General features: G+C 26.5%; 1 protein-coding gene across 5 annotated transcripts; it reads left to right on the top strand.

Annotated features, from left to right (window-relative positions):
* The first annotated feature begins 51 nt into the window (after positions 1 to 51).
* On the top strand, positions 52 to 20,105 carry LOC107438435 (uncharacterized). Of its 5 annotated transcripts, XM_071186728.1 has the most exons (12): positions 52 to 219; positions 3,021 to 3,090; positions 6,752 to 6,905; positions 8,914 to 8,976; positions 9,061 to 9,124; positions 10,889 to 11,026; positions 11,107 to 11,142; positions 14,604 to 14,929; positions 16,279 to 16,323; positions 16,634 to 16,678; positions 17,542 to 17,829; positions 19,165 to 20,105. In XM_071186728.1, exons 1-11 carry the CDS (start codon positions 120 to 122, stop codon positions 17,809 to 17,811), a joined length of 1,311 nt encoding a protein of 436 aa, XP_071042829.1. In that variant the 5' UTR covers positions 52 to 119; the 3' UTR covers positions 17,812 to 17,829; positions 19,165 to 20,105. The 5 variants fall into 5 exon arrangements, with proteins under 5 accessions (XP_071042829.1, XP_042899224.1, XP_042899225.1 ...); XM_043043290.2 differs by lacking the exon at positions 3,021 to 3,090 and adding an exon at positions 4,038 to 4,107 and having other exon boundaries at positions 17,542 to 20,105; XM_043043291.2 differs by having other exon boundaries at positions 17,542 to 20,105.
* Positions 20,106 to 20,930: the final 825 nt, after the last annotated feature.

The raw sequence follows: 20,930 nt of genomic DNA, 5'->3' as shown, positions 1-20,930 counted from the left end.
AAGCTTTTAATATTAGAAACTTTTTATATAAAAACTAACTTCAACTTTGTCCTGAGAAAGCTCTTTGTTCAATTGATAAATTTGGGTACTTATTTGTATCATGATTCTTAATTATTTTAATGATAATGGAAATAAATAAGAAAACTAATCGTTTTAATCTTGCATTATTATTTTTAGTGTTAACTATAAATACCTCATGCTCAATAAATGAAGAGGATGGTAATTAAACTTTTTGAAGACATTATTCCTTATTGTTTTGACCGAAGTATTTTTGACTATATCTAAGTTTCACTAATGAAAATACGCTTTTAGTGTTAATACGTGATTGAAGATGCTGAAAATTGTGAATATTTAAATTCGAACGTAAAAAATTTTCATAAACTTTTTTCTAAAAGTTTATGAAAGTCTTTTTTTTTTTTTGCTCTCCCCTATTTTCTTTTAAATCCTTCGAAATTTTGGGGAATTTCTATATTGCAGTTTTTGCCTCTACTTATGGCAATATCTTTTTATTTTACAATATTCTAAAATTATGCAATATTTGAATTAATATTGTAAAATATAAAGTAACCATGCAACGTTTATTCTGGGAATTTGACTTGTATCAGTTTTAGACCTGAATAAAACTGCGAGGTTGCCCTAAAAATAAAAAAAGAATGAGGTGCTTCTTTTCAAAAACAAAGGCATCTTCAGGTTTAAAGGGCATTAATCTTGTAAATGATATAAATTACATTTAACTAGGCTTTAGTGCTCTTCAAAATGCACCAATAAATATGAGAAATAATATTTTATGCATATTAACTTAGCCTAAAAATAATTTGCAGTTTTTGTTTTAATCTGAAGTTCATTGTTTCTCTCCTGCAATCTTATTTGTTTAAGTAAAAAAAAGGATCATTTCTATTATGAAAAAAGTGAGGACAACATTTGTACCAAAACGGTAAGAATCGTGTGCATTTAATGGGAAAATTTCCATCTGCTATGCCAACTACAATCGCCAAGGTACCAAACTAATTTTAAATGAAAATTTTTTTTGTAAAAAAACGTGTAGATGTTTACATGGGATGGCTATTAGTTACACTCTTTGAGTTAGTCTGTTTCTGTTATGTTTTTTTATTGGGGGGGGGGNTTGGGGGGGGGGGGGCATCTCACAGGCAGCTGCCTGGAAGTTGCCAAGACTTGACGATTATTCTGCTACTGATTAAGATACAGAAATTTTCCCCATTTGTCAATAACTCCTGCAAAAGGGTAGGTAGAGTGGGTCACCCTTTTAAAAAAACTTAGAACTCTGTGAAACAGAAACAATCATAACAACAAACCTAATAAATGGCATTTATATATTTATATTTATTTATGAATAGGGCACAAAATTGATATTGGGCTGAGATTATTGAAATACTGACCACTTTGAAATAATAGTCAGTGTTCCCTCTTACCAGTAATCTTCAGTTGAATAAATATTTGTTGATGTAGTTAATTGGTTTGTACTTCTGTCAAAAAATTTCATCTGTATTTCTGTTAAGATATATTGGTTTATTTTTCTTAATCAACTTGAATATTGGTTTATTTTCTTAATCATTTTAAATGTGTCACATTTTTTGTAATTTTTCATTTAATTTTCTTTTAACTTTTTTTTTTAAAGTTTCAATGGTAAATATGTAACAATAAACTAAAACTATTAAAACTTAATCTTAAATTTTATTATTAACAATTTCTAATTTTTATTAGTGTTTTTTTTATGTATATATTTATAATTTTTCTTTTTCTTAAGTTTACAAAAAATTTCAATATTGTGCTTGTTAATTTTATTTTAATGTCATAGAAACTAGTGAAAATCTATTAGTTGCTGATCCTTAATCCGTGGGACAAGAAACTAAATTTTCATAGTATTTCTACTAATTTTTGTATGGAATTTAAGTTTAATATTAAATTCCATTTAAAAAAAAAATTTAAAATTTTCTTATGTTAAATGGAAATCATTTTGAAAATAAAGCCGTTTTGTTACAAAAATGTATTTAAAATAATTGACCAGTATTTGTTACTAAAAAAAGTACTGGAAGCTCAGTTTTATAGAAAATATTCTAAATTTTTATAATGGAAAAAGAACTTGCAACATTCTAATAATTATCTAAGCCATCACTCTTTTGCTTGAAGAATCAAGGTATAATAAAACTTAAAAGTTTCGTGTGTGTGTGTATGTATATATATATATATATATATATATAATAATGGCAGGCACTGAACTTTCGTTCCTCGCCTAAGAAGATGCCGGAAGTGTTGCTCATTTATCGTTACCCAGTGGGCACCTGTGAACCAAAGTCACAAAGGCAAGCAGCATTACCCACGCTACACTGCCACAAAGACCCGTTCATAGAGTGGGCCACATTCATACGTTCACGCATCAGAAGGCAACACGGAGAGAGAGAAACATTCATGCCCAGAGCAGGGTTCGAACACGCGGCTATTGGCTTCACAGTCAGGCACGCTAACCACTCGGCCACCTGGTCGACATATATATAAGAAATGCTGATTGTGTGCTATTTATAATAATTTTTTCTTTCGGCAATTCTGACAAACAAATTATTTGAATTTAATGCAGTTAAGAGACTTTAAATGTTCATTGAAAGAAAAGTTGAAACAGTAGAAATAAAAAAATTTAACACGAAAATAATAATAATCTTTATCCTGTTTAAAGTTTTTAATGAGTATTTTAAAATTCCTTTTCTTGAGTTCTCAAATAACAGAAAATACTAAGATGAGGTAAGAACTTGTTTCTTCTACTCAAAACTCTTAACTTCTACTGAAATATATAATTTTAATTATATATTAATATGCTAACATGTGTTTATAGGTATATTAGTGTGTATCTCTTTTTTAAATTGCTTTTCTTAATTTTTTCTTTGTGTTTCTATAAATAATGTAAAGCAGATAATGTTCCTTTCTTTTGAAAATTTTCTTGTGTTTCCTATCATATTCTTTCTGGTGTAAAATTGTCGTTTTTCATTTTTTTTTTATTTTTTATCCAGGTGACCTCAATTATACACTCCAATGCTTTAATTGGAATGCTACTATTCAGACTAAAGGCAACTCAATTGCGTGAGTATTATTTTATTCTTCTGCAAATCATGATTATTCTTCTAAGTAGCAGTATGATATTATATAAAAAAAATAATAGTTTTTGGTTTCTTTATATTTTTAGATGTAGTATTAGATAATATAGATTAAAGGTGTAGAACTGGCTTACTGTGCCCTGCAGAAGCTTGTGGAAAAAAAAAATTTGAAAAATAAAAAAAATTACAATTTTGAATCACACATTTGAGTCGTCACTTTTTGACATGCTCAATTTGAATTGATTAGTTTCTAAATCTATGTTCTTTCCCGATCGATTTTTCTGCAGTTATTGCGTGGGAATCCTCCCTGGTTTTTAAAAAACCTAATATTTTTGATACGATATTATGATACACTTATTTCAAATTTGAGAAATCACTTTTTTATCATTCTTTTGGCAGTTACAACTACCCATTTCTATATGGTTTTTAAAACCCTAATTTTTTTAACACAATTGGTTAGTTATAAATCGCTCACTTAATTTATCACTTTTTTACATGTTTTATTTGTCCTGATTTAATCTTAAATTTAAATGAATTTTTTTTATTATTTTTGTTTTTTTAAAGGTTTAAAGGCACGATTTTGAAAATTCCATTTTTATTAAGAAATTATTTTGGCACGGGGGTTATAAATCAGACATGTTTTGTTTGTGCAGATTTCATCGTAGCAGATCTCATGGTTTTAATAACTCCGATTCCGATTTTTATTATGACATGCGAAGTTAAAACAAATAATTTAATCAATAAATTATATATGGCTTTTTCTTATAATAAAACAAGATTAAATTAGGAGCGATTTGTAGATATAAATAAAANTTCTATAAATAATGTAAAGCAGATAATGTTCCTTTCTTTTGAAAATTTTCTTGTGTTTCCTATCATATTCTTTCTGGTGTAAAATTGTCGTTTTTCATTTTTTTTTTATTTTTTATCCAGGTGACCTCAATTATACACTCCAATGCTTTAATTGGAATGCTACTATTCAGACTAAAGGCAACTCAATTGCGTGAGTATTATTTTATTCTTCTGCAAATCATGATTATTCTTCTAAGTAGCAGTATGATATTATATAAAAAAAATAATAGTTTTTGGTTTCTTTATATTTTTAGATGTAGTATTAGATAATATAGATTAAAGGTGTAGAACTGGCTTACTGTGCCCTGCAGAAGCTTGTGGAAAAAAAAAATTTGAAAAATAAAAAAAATTACAATTTTGAATCACACATTTGAGTCGTCACTTTTTGACATGCTCAATTTGAATTGATTAGTTTCTAAATCTATGTTCTTTCCCGATCGATTTTTCTGCAGTTATTGCGTGGGAATCCTCCCTGGTTTTTAAAAAACCTAATATTTTTAATACGATATTATGATACACTTATTTCAAATTTGAGAAATCACTTTTTTATCATTCTTTTGGCAGTTACAACTACCCATTTCTATATGGATTTTAAAACCCTAATTTTTTTTAACACAATTGGTTAGTTATAAATCGTTCACTTAATTTATCACTTTTTAACATACTTTATTTGCCCTGATTTTATCGTAAATTTAAATGAATTTTTTTATTATTTTTGTTTTTTTAAAGGCATGATTTTGAAAATCCCATTTTTTATTAAGAAAATATTTTGGCACGGGAATGGGTTGTAAATCAGACATGTTTTGTTTGTGCAGATTTCATCGTAGCAGATCTCATGGTTTTATTAACTCTGATTTTTATTATGACATGTGAAGTTTAAACAAATAATTTAATCAATAAATTATGTATGGCTTTTTCTTATAATAAAACAAGATTAAATTAGGAGCGATTTGTAGATATAAAAATCCTTATTACGTATTCTTTACCTAACTTGTAGATTAAAAATCTTAAATATGAAAATTAAGTGACAAGAATTAAATTAAAGTGACAAAACTTGTACCAGGTGTAACTAATACATGATTCCTATTTAACAACAATGAAAAAACTAAATTGCCAGCACTTGATATTAATCTTTATCAATCGATACGTTTGCATTGTTGACGAGTCTTTATACATTTTGGCCTTGTGGCAGAATTTTTTTGAGCTATCTGCGACAAAACTCTCTAGCATTAATATCTTTCTGCAAGATACTTTTAATAATAATAAACATATTTGTTACTAATTCAAAATAACAAAAGTGCTGTGTTTGCCAAAAAAACTATATATAATTTTTTTTAATTGAACATGTAATTTTTATTCTAATATAGGTAACATTTTCTCATTTTGTTGGGAAGGAGAATGCAGAAATTATTTCCTTCGCCTTTTGTGAGTAATCATCACAAAAAAATAAATAAATAAATTTAAAAATCATTAATTCTGTAGTAGTACTTGGCAGAAAAAAAGATTGACGACAAAATCATTCAAATCGGACACCTCAAATTCTTGTTTTGTTTCTTGATTAGACTGTTGTATAAAAATAATATTGTATAAAAAATATCGGATTTTGAAACTATGGAGAAATCAATAGCTATAACTGATAAAATTCGACAGAATTATTGCCTTAAAAAGTAAATACTCAAATACACGATTCGAATTTTCCATGTTGTTTATTGGGATATTTAAAATCCACATAAAAATCACTATCAATAACGGACGAAAATACAATTGAAACAATACATCGATTTACAATACTATTGGTGTATATTGAGCGCGTCAAAAAGTGGTTTTTTAAATTCATGATTCGAATATAACAAGTAAATTTCTGTCAAAAAATAAGTAAAGATAATTTTTTTTTTACTTTTCAAAAAAAAAAAATTATTTCTGCAAGAACTCTGTAAGTAACGTTCAGTGGCAATGTCACCGGGTCACAGTAAAAAAAATTTATGCTGTGAGGGTAATTTTTTGACAGGTTTAATTAAACATACACAAAGAAACATTTTTAAATTACAAAAATACACATTTTGTATTGAAAAAATAGCACAACTCATTTCTAAATTTTGCACAATGTGTTTTGCAAGTAACTTGGAACTTATAATATCTATTTTAATTACTACTCAACAAATGGGCCTTAATGACCGATTTACGCCTATTTTCCGAGTTTGCTATAATTTTGTGTCAATGGTCACTGTTGTATGGTGTTTGGATGAGGCCTTAATGTCCTATTTATGCCTATTTTCCAACTGCACCAAGAAAAAGTGATGTAATTCTTCCTTTACTGATGATACAAGGAAAGGGGGGGGGAGGAATTCTATTTTTGTTTTCAATAGTTTGATTTAATTTAGCTTTACAAAGGCAAAATTAACCAACATTACTTTTTATTTATTTATTTTTTCATAACCTCTATATAAAAAGAAAAGGAAGATTTTTTTTTTTTAAATAATTTTTTTACTAATCAACAATGTAGTCTGGAAAAAGGTTTTGCAGGTGTATAATAGTTGATTTTTTTAAAAAACATACTCTTGTTCGGGTCGCTGTACCTCAAAATTGATTTTAAAGGGTAAGTAAATAAATTCTTCAATTTTGTTGTTAAAAAAATTTTTTTTTTTTAGATATGTAAAATTACAAACTCCTAAAACTTTTATTTTGAAAATTGTTAAAAATTTATTTAAATAGCCAGATTATTATGTTAAATTATTAGTAGTTAAATTATTATTTATTTTATATGTTAATTTTCTTATTCTTTTTATAATTAAAAGAAACCTTTTTCAAGCATCATTGGTGTTACTTCCTGAGTATAAAAGATGTTTCACATATTACAATGTTTATCTTCACCTGCTGAAACCCAATCGTTTCAAGTGTAATTTTTCCAATGGAATTATGTTACCACACTCAACAGTTCTATATTATCAGGTTAATATTTTAACTATTATTCTATTAAATTGTAAAATTTATGATATTCCCCGCAACCATGAAAATTGTGTGCATATTTATCTAAATTATTTTAATCTAAAGTTGTTGTTAAATTGTTTTTAATCTATCCTTTACATCCCAAAAGGTTATGACTTTTCTCTCCCATTTTATAATTATATCTAGATTCAATCATTAATTTATTGTTTTGCTTTTAAGATATTAAAGTTAAATGCTAATTCAAGAAGTAATAAAAATTTTAATAAAAATTTTTCTAATCATATGTAGAATTTATTATGAAAAATTGCATTAGTATTTCCCATTGCTCTTTTGAATTTAAAATAAATAAATGCATCAATTAAGAAAAATATTTCACTAACTGTCTTCAAATCTAATTTTTTTTAAATGTTTTTTATTTATATTTCAACTGAAACACTAATTTGACATATTATATTCATTATTAACTTATGCATTCACAAAAATAAAATTCACTAAGATGCAACTGGATGATTTGGATACAACTCCGAGCTTGTGAGTTCAGCTACTGAACATAAGACCCAATGTGAGATTTTTAAATACAAAAGGAAAAAATGCTATTCTATTCATTAAATTTTTTTCCTATAATTAGTTCTGAATTTGTTCACAACTATTTTTTTATACTTTATTTCTAAAGTTGGGGTTGCTTCCAAAGATCATTCATTTGTTTACCGTATCAGCCAAAAAAAATTCGGAATTATTGTTCTAAATAGGGAAATAAGGATGTATGTTTCAAAAAAAAAATATTTTTTTTTAAAAAAAAATTCAATTTTAAGCTTTTGAGTGATAATATTTTAGTTTTAGATATTTCAATAAAAACAAATCATCGGGAGCTTAAAAGGCCAGATGACTATGTATAATGTTGATGGTGCAAGGCTTTATTTTGATATTCCTTATAAAGGGACACTTAGAAAAATAGTAAAATACATGAAATTCTAAAATAGCATGCAAGCAAAAACAAAATTTTAAAGTTAGAGTAATATTTTAATATATATGAAATTCCTACCTTTAAATATAAATTTAAAAAATGACATGTGGCAGTTGTGATGTACCATTGAATGAGGCCGGCCATCTGAACTATAAGTCTTAAACAAGTAAACATTTAGGAAAGAAAGTTAGCTCGTTTTTTATTGCAAAGAAAAAAATGGTTAACAGGAACAGTTGTAGATTAATTAAAGCATAATTAGGCTAAGATATGGGTGATTACACATTAGCATCACAAAGAAATAGGTTGATAGACAAGGACTAACCGGGTGCATTAGTCCTTAAACCTGTGAACTGGTCTATTTGTAGGTAGCTTTTATATGCTTAGCCTCTTTGCCTATTATGTTAGTACCTTACTTAAAGCAATCTTTTTTATTCTAAAGATTAAAAGGTGAATTGCTAATTAATGTGATAAAAAACTAATTGATGTGAGGTCTTTCATAGCTGAAAAATTTAATCTTAGAATAATTTTGTGATGGTATTTAAGTAATCTTCAGCCCATTTAGTGAATGGCATTATTGTTCATGATTTAGCACTAAATATCTTGCCTCGTTTGATAGTTTAGTGTTTTTTAAATCACTTAATACCATAATAAAAGATTATGCCAATATAAGAAATTTTTAACTTTGATAATTTAAAATGAATAACTAATTATTCATCATCACTTTTTCAACTGTAACTCATCTTAAAGATAAAAGTTTTAAAGTTTTTTTTTTTTGTGAGGCGTTTTAATTTTAATGTATAAATTTATTTTGTTCATACCATGAGAAAATGCATATATTTTGGTTTTATAATCATTAAATTAATATGATATGGCTGAATTTTTTCATTTGTCTGTATATTGTAGGACTTGGCTTTGGTTCCATAAAATTTTATAATAGAAGTTATACTATATTTTGTAAAATTTCGCATAAAACTACCACTATAATTTTGTTCTAAAACACTAACATCATATCGTTGTATTTTCATGAATATTTTTGTAATTTTTCAGCCGGAGCAAGAAAGTTATGAAGTGAATTTCACTGATCTTAAGGATGGATATTATTGCATTTTGGTAAGAGTATATATATTTTTTTCTCATTGTTTAGAATGTTATATGTTCATTCCAATTAAAATAAAATAATGTGTATTTTCCTAGATCGAACCTTGTGCTGGAAAATGTTATAAAACATGGTTAGCTTCAGATACAGTCAAAATAGAAGGTGGGGTAATGTAAAAATAAAATTTATTTTCATTTAGTTGTATAACAGACATTGATAGTAATTTTAGACTTACTGTAAACCTAGTTATATTAAGGAATTTAAATAACATAATACAGTTTTTTATGTTGAGACTCAACTTTTCACATCTTTCTTTTTATGTAGTAACTAATTGCTATATTTGAAGTCAACTTTTTTAAAATTTCTAAAATATAAATAATAAAGTCAAAACTTGTACACTAAAATTAATGACTTTCCTATATCCTAACTGAGCTAGGCATAAGTATTTCCTCTGTTTCTTTATATAAAACTTCTTTAACTGATTTTAGTATAAAGCAACCTTATAGGTTAAATTTCCCTTGGTCTGAAAACTTAAAACAGAAACACTCTAAATATAAATTTAATAAGTGGCATACTAAATTTAAATTCGAAAAAATATACCAAAAATCGTAAGGAAAAATTTGATAAAAGCAAAATGTCCCTTTTAAAAATTGCAAATTTTGAATGCATTATTCACAATATACATAAAAAGGTAACTTGTAACTTTTTTTTTTCTTTCATGACAAACCAGTGTTAATGACCTCTATTTCCTAGCCATTTGATTGATTCTCTTTTCTGGGATTAAAAAAAATTAAAGCTTTTGACAAAGCCGAGAAGAAATACTCTAGTAATTTTTAAACATTAATTATGAAATTCATAACTGAAGCAGATCTTTGATTATCTTTAAGGAAGGTGTTTTTATATCAAGCCTCCCCCTTACAATATGGAAGACGTATTAAACCTTTTAATTTTGTTTAAGCAACAGATGAAAAGCAATAAAACATTTGCTTATTTCTGTCTTTTGTGAGTCGTTTATTTTTTATTATCTGCTGGTGATTTAGTAATTCAAAAATTAATATTTTTGTATATGAAGTCTATGTGTTACTTGTTTTTAGAAAATATTAAATGTATTATAGTATCTGAAGTATTTGAATGTTTTTGAAGTTTTCATTCATACTGTTTTCTGAAGAAATATTTTTTATTGCGGGAAGCACATTTTCTTGTTTATTTATTAACATTAATTGAACTATAGTTCATATTACCAGATAGTTAATTTCATAGCATAATATTTAAATTATTTTATTATATACATATTTGGAATAAATATTATTTCTAAGGATTTTAGGTTATAATTTAAAATTTAATTGAAAACTGATTACATTTAAAAGTACATTTTAACATTTATTCTTTTATATTTTTAACTTACTAGACAGTGGATTAAAATTTTTAAATAAAGTAGATTTAAATAAAATAAAAATCTGACTCTTCATTTTTTAAAAATTGTAATTTTTTCAAACCCTGTAGTGATGCTATTATTTTGTTAGTTTGACTAAACTAAAGGTTTTTACTATGGTTTGGTATTCATTCTTAATGATGAATCAAAAACAGTACTAGTAAATGTGTGTACTTGGTTATCACAATTTACGTCAAAGGGCGAATAGTAATTGTCCGGCCTCTGTGCCATGTTGGTAAATCGTTCAACCATGTGTGGACTTAGCAGGCTCTTGAGTCCGTCGTGAATATTACATAAGTGTGGATTCTGGACTACTGAGACACGCTCCACGAAAATTTGGTCTATTTAGATACATATCATTTAGTACAAAATATTGAAACTCGTCACAGTGCTAAGGCGAAACCTACCACACTAACTTTTTGATTCACTATAATTAATGAATTTAAAATTATGCTCAAACCCTAACTAAATTGATTTTGCTATTATTTTCGCAGGAACACAAACTGTGACATCAAAAGAGAATGTAATAAAAGAAAGAACATCAAGTGAAACATCAGATATTCCTTATATCTCTGTTGTTTTAATCCTTACCTTAATTTTTGGTGTAATATTGTATTGGAATTACAAACATCGTAAGTAACAAATTATAAGAAAAAGAAATTATTAAAATTTTTTTTTATAGTAGTGTTACAATATATTTAATTTATTGCAGGAAAAGAAAGAAAAATACCAGAAAGTATCGTTGAAAGTAAGAATTTTGTATTTGTTTTGAACTCTTTGACCGATTTACAGTTATTTAATTGTTTACATTCATTATATCTAAAAGATTCATATAATATATTCGGAGTGCCCTAGGAATAAAAAAGGGCACTTTGAGTTTTTAAAGGGCACACGTTTAACAGTCTAAAAATCTATCAAAATGTGTAATATTATGTAATAACTGAAATTTTTCCTCAACAATTTTTAAATTATCCTCTAATACTATTTTGTGTGTATGTTTAAAAATAATTCTCCCTCATTATCAAAATAAGGTAAAAATTTGTAGTTTATAAAAATAATTAATGACTTGCTAAACATTTTATACTTAATTGCATACATTTTTTTTATAAATTACTTGAAAGCTTCTTTCTATAATTCAAACATTTGAAAGTGGTTTTTTGTTTTAGAGTTTAGTTTTTTTAAAAAAAATCATTTTGAAATCTAAAATCACTTAAAATTTATTAATATCCTCCCCCGAAAAAGAGAGATTTGGAACTTAATATTAATGTAACTAGTTAAAAATAATCCTAGCAAAGTAAATATTTGTAATAGTAATCAGAATTATAAACAAAGATATTTTTATCTGGGTGTAGTTATTTGAAAAGTGAATTAATCTTTTTTAAAATAGAATATGAATAAAAAGAGACGGCAGTTTTTTTTTTAATAAGAAGGGCCAAGAGGACACTTTTATTGTGATTAAAGGGCAAGCATGTATATTTATTTTTTCATTGCTTATATATATATTTCATATTTTTGTTAAAATATATTTATCTGTTAAAAAAAGGCCATTAAAAACCAATTAACAACTTGTTTTTATTAGGTACTTATTACCACAATGAAGTATCACTAGCATCAATAAATGTTTGACTACTTTACTTTTTTACGGTTTTTATTGGATGAGTGCCTCTTAAAACAATCTAGTTATTTTTGTTTAAACATCTAAATTTTAGTGTTAGACTGTGCATTATTTATTAATGCAATAAAAAACTTTTTAAATTAGAATGATGGGACCACAGCCTTGTCTTGCTTAAACAATAACTCGTTGAATTTACTCTGTTCTTCAGAATAATTGATGTTGTAGGTTTATGTTTGGTGAAAATATAAGATCTGATAATACAAAAAAAAGAGCATGTTTTTAATTTCTGGTCTAATTGAGCTGATAATGTTGTAATACCACATTATATTCCAACAACTATACTGCTGATTCTTCAGATAAAAATTGAAAACTCATGAAATTTAACATTTTAAATAATTTTGCCTGTAATGTTATATTGACTCTTTAGGATTTTAAAAGATAGGGGTTGAATCTGAGCTCTGTTAGGAGAATTGTGTGAGCTTTATTATTTAATTAACTTCACACTTAAGGTTTTAATTATATTATCACTAATGCCTTGATGGCAATAAAACATTAGGGCAGTGAACTATTCCATTAAAGCCATGTTCAGATTGTAACTTCATAACCATTAAGATTTGTTCTTTTATTCCATGGACTTGGGTGAAATTACAGGCTCTTTAAAAGTTTGCTATTCCCATAATCTTCAATAGCTATGCATTGCTAACTGTATGAATTTGCAGTAGGGGTTGCAGCATGAAGAAGAAATTTATTTAGGCAATGTATTCCTCCCTGTATGTACCAGCTATTACATTGTTTTATTTTATTATTAAAATTGTCATCAGAAAGTTTGTTTCTAAGATATTGCGCATTACCTAAACTGTATAGTTTCCAAAGTTTTTATTGCATATAATACATATACAAGTTTGCCAAAACTTTTCAAACAGGTTGTTTGGTTGAAACTGTCATCTTAGTTGTATTGAAAATCGTATAGTTCAATTGTGATCACTTAAACATGCTTTTGCGTAAGTCAGTGTTTATAAATTAAATTGAAATGAAGCAATTGGTTTATGCTCTCCAATTTCAAAATAATATTGAATTTCAGGAACAAATAGAAATTTCATATTAGAAATATTTTCTTTTTAGCTTTAACTGGCATTTTATAAATAATCTATTTTCTTTTGTACTAAAGTTAATACAATCCTAAGAATTAATGCGTTGAAATGGTTCTCAATTTTTACGTATTGAGCAGAGATTTTCCTCAGAATTTTAAAACTCTGCCTAATCTGCTGTGTTAGCTATATTTCTTAAAAGTATTTTTAACATTTTACATGAAAGAAAATTAAAGAATAGTTTTTATTAAGAAAGAAAAGAGCTGATTGAAAACAAAAAAAGTATCAAAATTTAATAACCATTCTTGTCATTTTTCTTAAAATTACATAAAATAATATGGTCGCCTGCTACATTTCATGATGTTTAAACCTTAAAAATCTCTATATAAAAAATCCATACTGGCAAGAAGAAATATATTTTTTCATATGTATCTTTAATAAAATGTGAATTAAAACTTCTAAGTATTTTTTGTTAATTGCTGAACATAAGATAAAAAATATTATCTAATGTTTAAAATATCAATAACCCTGGTTTTCTGACCATAATTTTTTTTTTTTAAATTTGAGGTGGGGTAATTTGTGATTTTCTTTGTAAAAAAAAATAATTCTTTACATTTTCAAAAATATTTTACCTAAAAATTGTTTTGATAATTTTTTTTTAATAATTATGTATAAATAATTTTAAATAATTATATATTATATATTAAGTATTTTAATAATATTATTTCATGTTTCTGACTTCTTTCTTTCTAGTGGGACCAAAATTAAGAAACTTAGTTCATAGTTAAACAATATATTAACATATGAACCATCATTTGTAGTAATACCAAAAAACTAAACTAAACTCAGTGGCGCGACAGCCCTTAGAGGGTTAAGGCCTACTGTGCCCATCTTGGTTTTCTTGACCTTGGATTCTGGGTTACAGGAGCAGATTTTCCAGTTAGGTGGTCAGCCGAATACGGAACCCCCAGTGTTTAGTTCCCAAGCATGCTTGGTACTCGTCTATCGACCCACTGAAGGAATGAAAAGTATTGTAATAATACCATTTCGTTTAATTGTGTCAAGTTTAAATGGGCTACCTAATTGTAGTTCTGATCCAAAAAATTATTTTAGTTCTTTCACAAGTACGTTTTGGTAAATAAATTTATTAAAAATATATGACTTAATGGTTCTTTTTTTTTTCTTCTTTTTTTTTCTTTCTATTTTACATGGACTGATAATGCTTTATTTTAAAGATTTTGAGTATTAAATTTATAGTTTCCTTATGTTGGTTTCCTTATCAGATCAGACTTTATGTGCACATTAAAGTCTGATCTGATTAATTCCTTGCTTAATATATAATTTGGAGCATTACACTGCATATAATATATTTAATATGGTTTTGATACACAGAGCGAGGCTCATTTCAAAAGATTCATAAGTAGGGAACATTTGAGAAAAACTGCTTTTGGTGGCAGAAAAAAAAGTATACTTTATATGTTGATAATTCATCATTACCAATTATAGATGAAGAAGAATTGCCTTTTCTTAAACCAAGTGATACTGAAGTGTTCATTCTCTATCATTCTGACAAGAGTACCAGGATTCTTGTGGACCACCTTGCAAAGTTCTTGCAAAAATATGCTGAATTCAATGTCACAGTAATTGATGATAGGCATGCTCCAATTCATATTGACCCTAACACCTGGTTAGACGAACACTTGCAGTGCTGCTCTTCAATCAACGGGAAATGCAGTTGCAATAGAAGAATCATCATTGTTATGACAGATCATGTCATAAGTTATATGCACCATAAAAGAAAAACTGTTAAAGCTCTCAATGAATTAGCAAAAGTAAGTAACTCTTGCTGTGCATCAATGATTATTTTACTTTTTGAAAAAATAAATGTTTATTTTTATTTCATTTAATTAATATATCTTAAAAGGAATTTTTAAGGAAAAGTTCTATTTCTTTGTTTCTTCCCCTCTCTTCAGTTTTGAAATCTTTCCATACTTCTTTCATTGCCAAAATAAATTATTTATTTAAAAATAAAAGCTTTGAGTAAAAAAGAAAAAAAATGCTTTTCTTTTTCTCCTTCATTAATAACAAATAATAATGCACCTTTTTTTTGTCACTTACACTTAACCATATGCATAAATTTTTTCCAACTATACTTTATGTATTTTATTTTTGAAAATTGATTGGTTGTTTGACTTTTTATACAGTCAGCTGTTATTTCTGACTTTCTACTAAAAAAAAAAAAAAAAAAAAAAAAAAAAATTATCTGCACTCCCATATAAAATTTATGATGGAACTATAAAGCAGGGAGTGAAATTTCAGTTCTAAAAGTAGGTACTAGAAGGCTGAATCTTCTGCCTGCCACTATTATTTTTATGAAAAACATGAACATTTTTTGAAATAAAAGCACATAGTACAAAAAGACTTTTTGGTGACCAAAACTTAAGAAAATGTAAAAACAAAAAAATAATAGTCTAGGTATTATCTTAAAGTATTAAAATATTATCTTCTTACAATTAGGTTACAATGATTCCAATATCATCCAAATATCTACCTCTTAAACTAATTTCCTTTCTTTCATTCTACATTTCTTTCATTACGACAATGCCGCAATTAAAGAAAATACATTTTTATTGACTGTGCCACGGATTGTGATGTCATTGCCTCTATAAAAAAGAATGTCCTTATTGTAAATAAAAAATATTTACCCACCAAAACTTGGTCAATCCAGTTTTCATTTCATGCAGTGACAACAAACTATTACTAGGGGAACAGAATGTGCTGTTAGTTCTTGTCTCAACCAGTTAAACATAGAAGGTCCTCTTGAATAAGAGTCGTTGCAGTTGCATTCTGGTCTATAACACATAAACGCACTTTCAACTTGGGAGAAAATAAGATAGTTAGATTAAAGCATAAATTTACTTACTGGACAAAACTTACTGGTTAGCCCTAAATATATGATCACTAAAGTCAGGCTGGTTAGTAGAAATTTCGCACCCTGCCATGAAGATTGCTTTTACTATGTAATTTATGTATTTTACATTACAGAAATAATAAAAGACTGGTATTTCATATGTTACTTGGTTGATAGTAAAATTCTTATTTATTGTTAAAAGCTTTCATTACTTGCAGTGTGTTAGATAATTCTATTTTTTTACTCTCTCTTATCCATTTTTTTTTCCAGAATGAAGAAAAAAGCTGCACTTTTTCATCTTGTTCTTCTGATTATGTAAGTTTTTTTTTTAAAATATAAATCTATGTAATGTTTATTTTTTATACATATAGTATTATAACTTGTTAACCCTAGATATGCAGTCGCCAAAGTCAAGCTGGTTAGTAGAAATTTCGCACCCTGTCTTAAAGAGTGCTTTTTCTATGTAATTTATGTATTTTACATTAGAGAAATGATGAAAGGCTAGTATTTCATATGTTCCTTGGTTGATAATAAAATTCTTCTTTATTGTTAAAATCTTTCCTAACTTGCAGTATGTTAAATAATTTTATTTTTTGTACACACTCTTTACCATTTTTTTTTCCAGAATGAAGAAAAGAAATTCCCTCTTCCATCTTGTTCTTCAGATTATGTAAGTTTTTTTCTCTCTATATATAATATTTATTGTATTTAGATTTTAATTAAAATCATAATAATATAATTAACTTTGCATTGTTGTACCTGTTTTAATTATTAAAATTATTACTCATTAACACAAACAAGAATTATTTTTCTGCCTTAAATTTTTAAGAGAAAGATTGTAAAAAAAAAACAGATTTTTAAGTTTATTGATGTACAAGTTTACAAAAAAAAACTATCTCATGCCACTAGTTATTATTTTGTTATTAAATATGGAAGTAAATTAAAACATTCTAAATAAACTAAAGTAATTTTATTAGTGCTGTATGAAATAAAATTAAATTTGGACTCTTCTATATTGTCCAGGGTTTCATAATTTACAATAGATTAAACAAGTGCAAAGACAAAGTAACTTGTCCCTGGGCAGCAATGTGTTCATTATAGTATTAAAAAATTAGTTTTTATAAAAAACAACACAGTTTGTCAGTAAATTTTTAGTTTGAAAAAAAAAAAAATTTTTATGCATTTTAAAAAAAAGTTCTATTATTTCAAAATGTAGCGACGCTTTTTATGCATCAAGTGTTAAAAAATTACCCAACCTCTTTATATCTCTTTATTTCCCTTTGCCCAGTATTTATACATATATTTTACTAGTTAATTAAAGGAGAAATAAAAGATATAGAATCTGTGTGTACTAAATTATATGATTATAGAAGTTAAAAGACAGGGTTATTATATAAATAAGCACTTATCATTATTATTTATATTAATATATTCATAATTATTTTTTCTTAGTGAGTGAAAAATAATTTATGCATAATTTAAATTTTGTATTTTTTTGTTAATTGTATTGTTTTGAATTATTTGTATCTTTAGGGTGGCATAGAAGTGGAATGGTTTCGTTATGGATTAGACAAGATCCTTGTTGATTGGTCTAAATGTTTAAAAGACTACACCCATTTCCTTGTAGTTTATTTTGATGACACTCTCTATGATGAAAATGATGAAGCGCTCATGATTGCACCTGATGTTCGATTTTCCATTCAACGCCACTTAGTGAGATTATGCCTAGAATTGAACAATTCAATTAATGATGTTTCACGCAAAGATAAATTGATGAAATATCTTGATAAACATCCCATATAAAATATTACTCTAGACAAGGTTTGTAAACAATGAGATTTGCTCTTCCTGAGGTTTCATTCCCAACTTATGCGAGGTGTCACAAGCTCACTGGAGACTTGGTGCTAGTTCGAGCTATCGTATCGTTTCATATTTGTATTATAAACAACTTTTTTCAAGTCTCGTATTTTGTTTTATATTGTTATTTATTTTAAATATGAATTTACTATTCTAAAGCAGTTTCATTTAAAACTCTTATTAAAGATTTTAGTAGAGATATAAGCAAGTAATCCTAAATCAATTATAAAGGAAAATCAAAATTTACCATCTTACTTTCAATGTAAAAGTTATATCTTATTCTAAAACTAATTAATCCTTTTTTTAAATTATATTGATAAGTTTTTAAAAAAATGTTCTAGTCAGATAGTGTCTATATTTAACATAAAAAGAATAATATTGCTGACAACTATAATGTGAAATGTTGAAGCATACTTCTTAAGAATTTGTTTGTTATATTACTACTTATTTGAGCTTTAGAAGAATATTAAATTGTAAATTAAATGCTTTATTACAATTCAAAAAAGTGACCACACTTGGCACAATAGTAAATATGTCACATAATTTTTTTGCTATGGACATTAACTGGTTTACTAATATTTTGTTCTGTTCTTTGCTGTTTTTATTTTTTAAATGTGTGTAAGTCTTTTAAGCACAAAACCTTGTCTCCAAGATAGACCACCCCAAACAATGCATTAGATTCAAATCAATAAATAGGCATCAAATATGGTTAATGCAAATCAAAATATGGCAGTAACTTATTTAATTTCTGAGGAATCTAGTGACAATGGAAGCAAATTATTTTTAAAAATTGATTTGTAATACTATATATTGATTAAATTAGGTTTTCAACATTGCCCAAGATAATTTTTGTCATCTTGTTTATGTTTTGTCTTTGTGTGAAACATGAATTTTTAATTTATTTTATATAAATACTTTTCCAATTCCTTTTTTAAAAAAATATTTTGATTAATTATAATGATCAGTTTTACATTTGCTTAATCTTTCAAGATGTACTGAATATACTATTTTCTCTTTATACATATTTTTTTTATGCATTTACTTTAACATGAAAGTATTTGAACGAGTTGTAATCCTTGTTATTATAAATTTTATTTGCCTTTGAAATTGATCAAAATATTTTTATATACATTTTCTGAAACATCAATATTTTAGAAATACAATACTTTTAAAAATCTTTTAATGATTTTTTTTTTGCTTACGATGAACAATGAACATTGTTTCATTGAACAATGTTTGAAAATAAATATCAGGTATTAAATTTTTTCTTCATATTATCACACATTTTAGATTTTGTAGAATAGGTGAATTTGGTTACAAAGAGCAAGTGGGAGCTAGCTTGGAATTTGGAGAAAAAAAATTTAAAAAAAGGGTTTCATCTTAAACAGATAGTGGATATATTTCCTCCTTTTTCCTATGGTAAATTCTTAATTTTTCTAGTGATAAGTACCCATTTTATATTTTTGTCATTGATATAAAATATCAGTAGCAGTTTCTGATTGATACTATTTAAGCAAAGCAGTTAAACCAGATCCTGTAAGAATGTTCATTAAGTTTCTGAAATCATTATTCAAATATTATGTTTTATAATTTGTTTGTCATAGGGAATTGTTTGAAATGTTGTTTGAAAAAAGAGATTCGGGTTAAAATGCTGAATTGTGATCGACTAGGGTTCAATAACCACTGGCAGCTTGAAGCCCTCTCAGTTTCAGATTGATAAGTATCTTATTGTCTAAAAAATAAAGCCGTCCTGTGCATATTGCTGACCAAGTTGCCACAATCATATTGGTCTTGAAATTGTGAAGCCTTAACCTATATAATCCCCTGGCTCACAATGGGTTATTGCAAGAGTGCTGTTATTGATAAAAAGAAATATTAAATAAAAAAATATGCTATGTGGCAACCATAAAATGTCATGTTTAAAAAATCTGCTTTTTAAGCCAAGTATTCTTTAAAAGTCAAAGCGATTCAGAGCAGGCTCACAATCATTTAACTAGTCCACTTTATAACATTAAATTATTGACAACCTATGAACGATCAAGTGTAAAGATCTAGTCATTTTTTAAAGAAAGAAAAATGTATTTTTTGGATAACTTGTAAAAATATTTATCTCCTGTTACTTAATTATCAAAGTTTATACTGTTAGTCAAGCAATATTTTATACTGTACTTACAATGTTTGCTACTTTTGATAAAAATGTATTTATTGGTCTCTTTTAAAAATAAAAAAGACAAGAAAATAAGTGATTATTTATTTTTAAAAAAATCAAGAACTCATATTTTTTTACTATCTGACTGCCATATGTTTTAGAAACTTTTGATTTTTTTTTCCTTTTTAGTTATCCAATTATGTTTATATGTATTCACATGTAATGCATTAAACTTTCAATAATGTTGCCCTCTCATAAGCACTTTTACATACACAAAACAACATACTACCACCATACCTATATTAGTATATTTTGTTCCTATTGCCACAATAAAATAAAAAATATTTTAAATAAGAACCTTTTTCTTGTTAATATTATGTAAATGTAGTTTTTAAAATCATTTACTAANTTATCAGGTTATGACTGCTTGCTCAAACATAATAATTAAATTGTTCGGAAATTTGTTTTCATAATTTCACTGCCACTTAATAAAAATGCGTTCGATAAAATAAGGGTAATTGACAATTGGAATATGGTAAATAATCAACTTTTAATAAGATTAAGATCCTTTATCCATGAGTTATACAGATTTTGAAATTTTTCTAGTCTGTATAAAGTGATAACCGAATAATATTTATTTATAATTTCACCAAATTCATCCTCATTTCATTTATTTTTTATGGTTGTTGTTTCTAAGTCTTCACAATATAGTCTCAGCTATATCAAATCTATGTGTCAAAACGCTCTGACAAAGTCTCACATCAAAATTGGTCGCAAGAGAACGTCCTCTTAGGAAATGTCCAGACAATCAAGAAGTCCTGCATGATGTCTCATTGTGGCGGAAGGATGTCTGTAGATTATTTTCCTGGTAGAGCCGCTTAAGGTGTGAAAGCCACCCATGACATGATTATACCCA

This window comes from Parasteatoda tepidariorum, chromosome 10 (genome assembly GCF_043381705.1).
Source record: "Parasteatoda tepidariorum isolate YZ-2023 chromosome 10, CAS_Ptep_4.0, whole genome shotgun sequence".
Lineage (NCBI taxonomy): Eukaryota > Metazoa > Arthropoda > Arachnida > Araneae > Theridiidae > Parasteatoda > Parasteatoda tepidariorum.
This window is presented reverse-complemented; position numbering and strand designations above follow the sequence as displayed.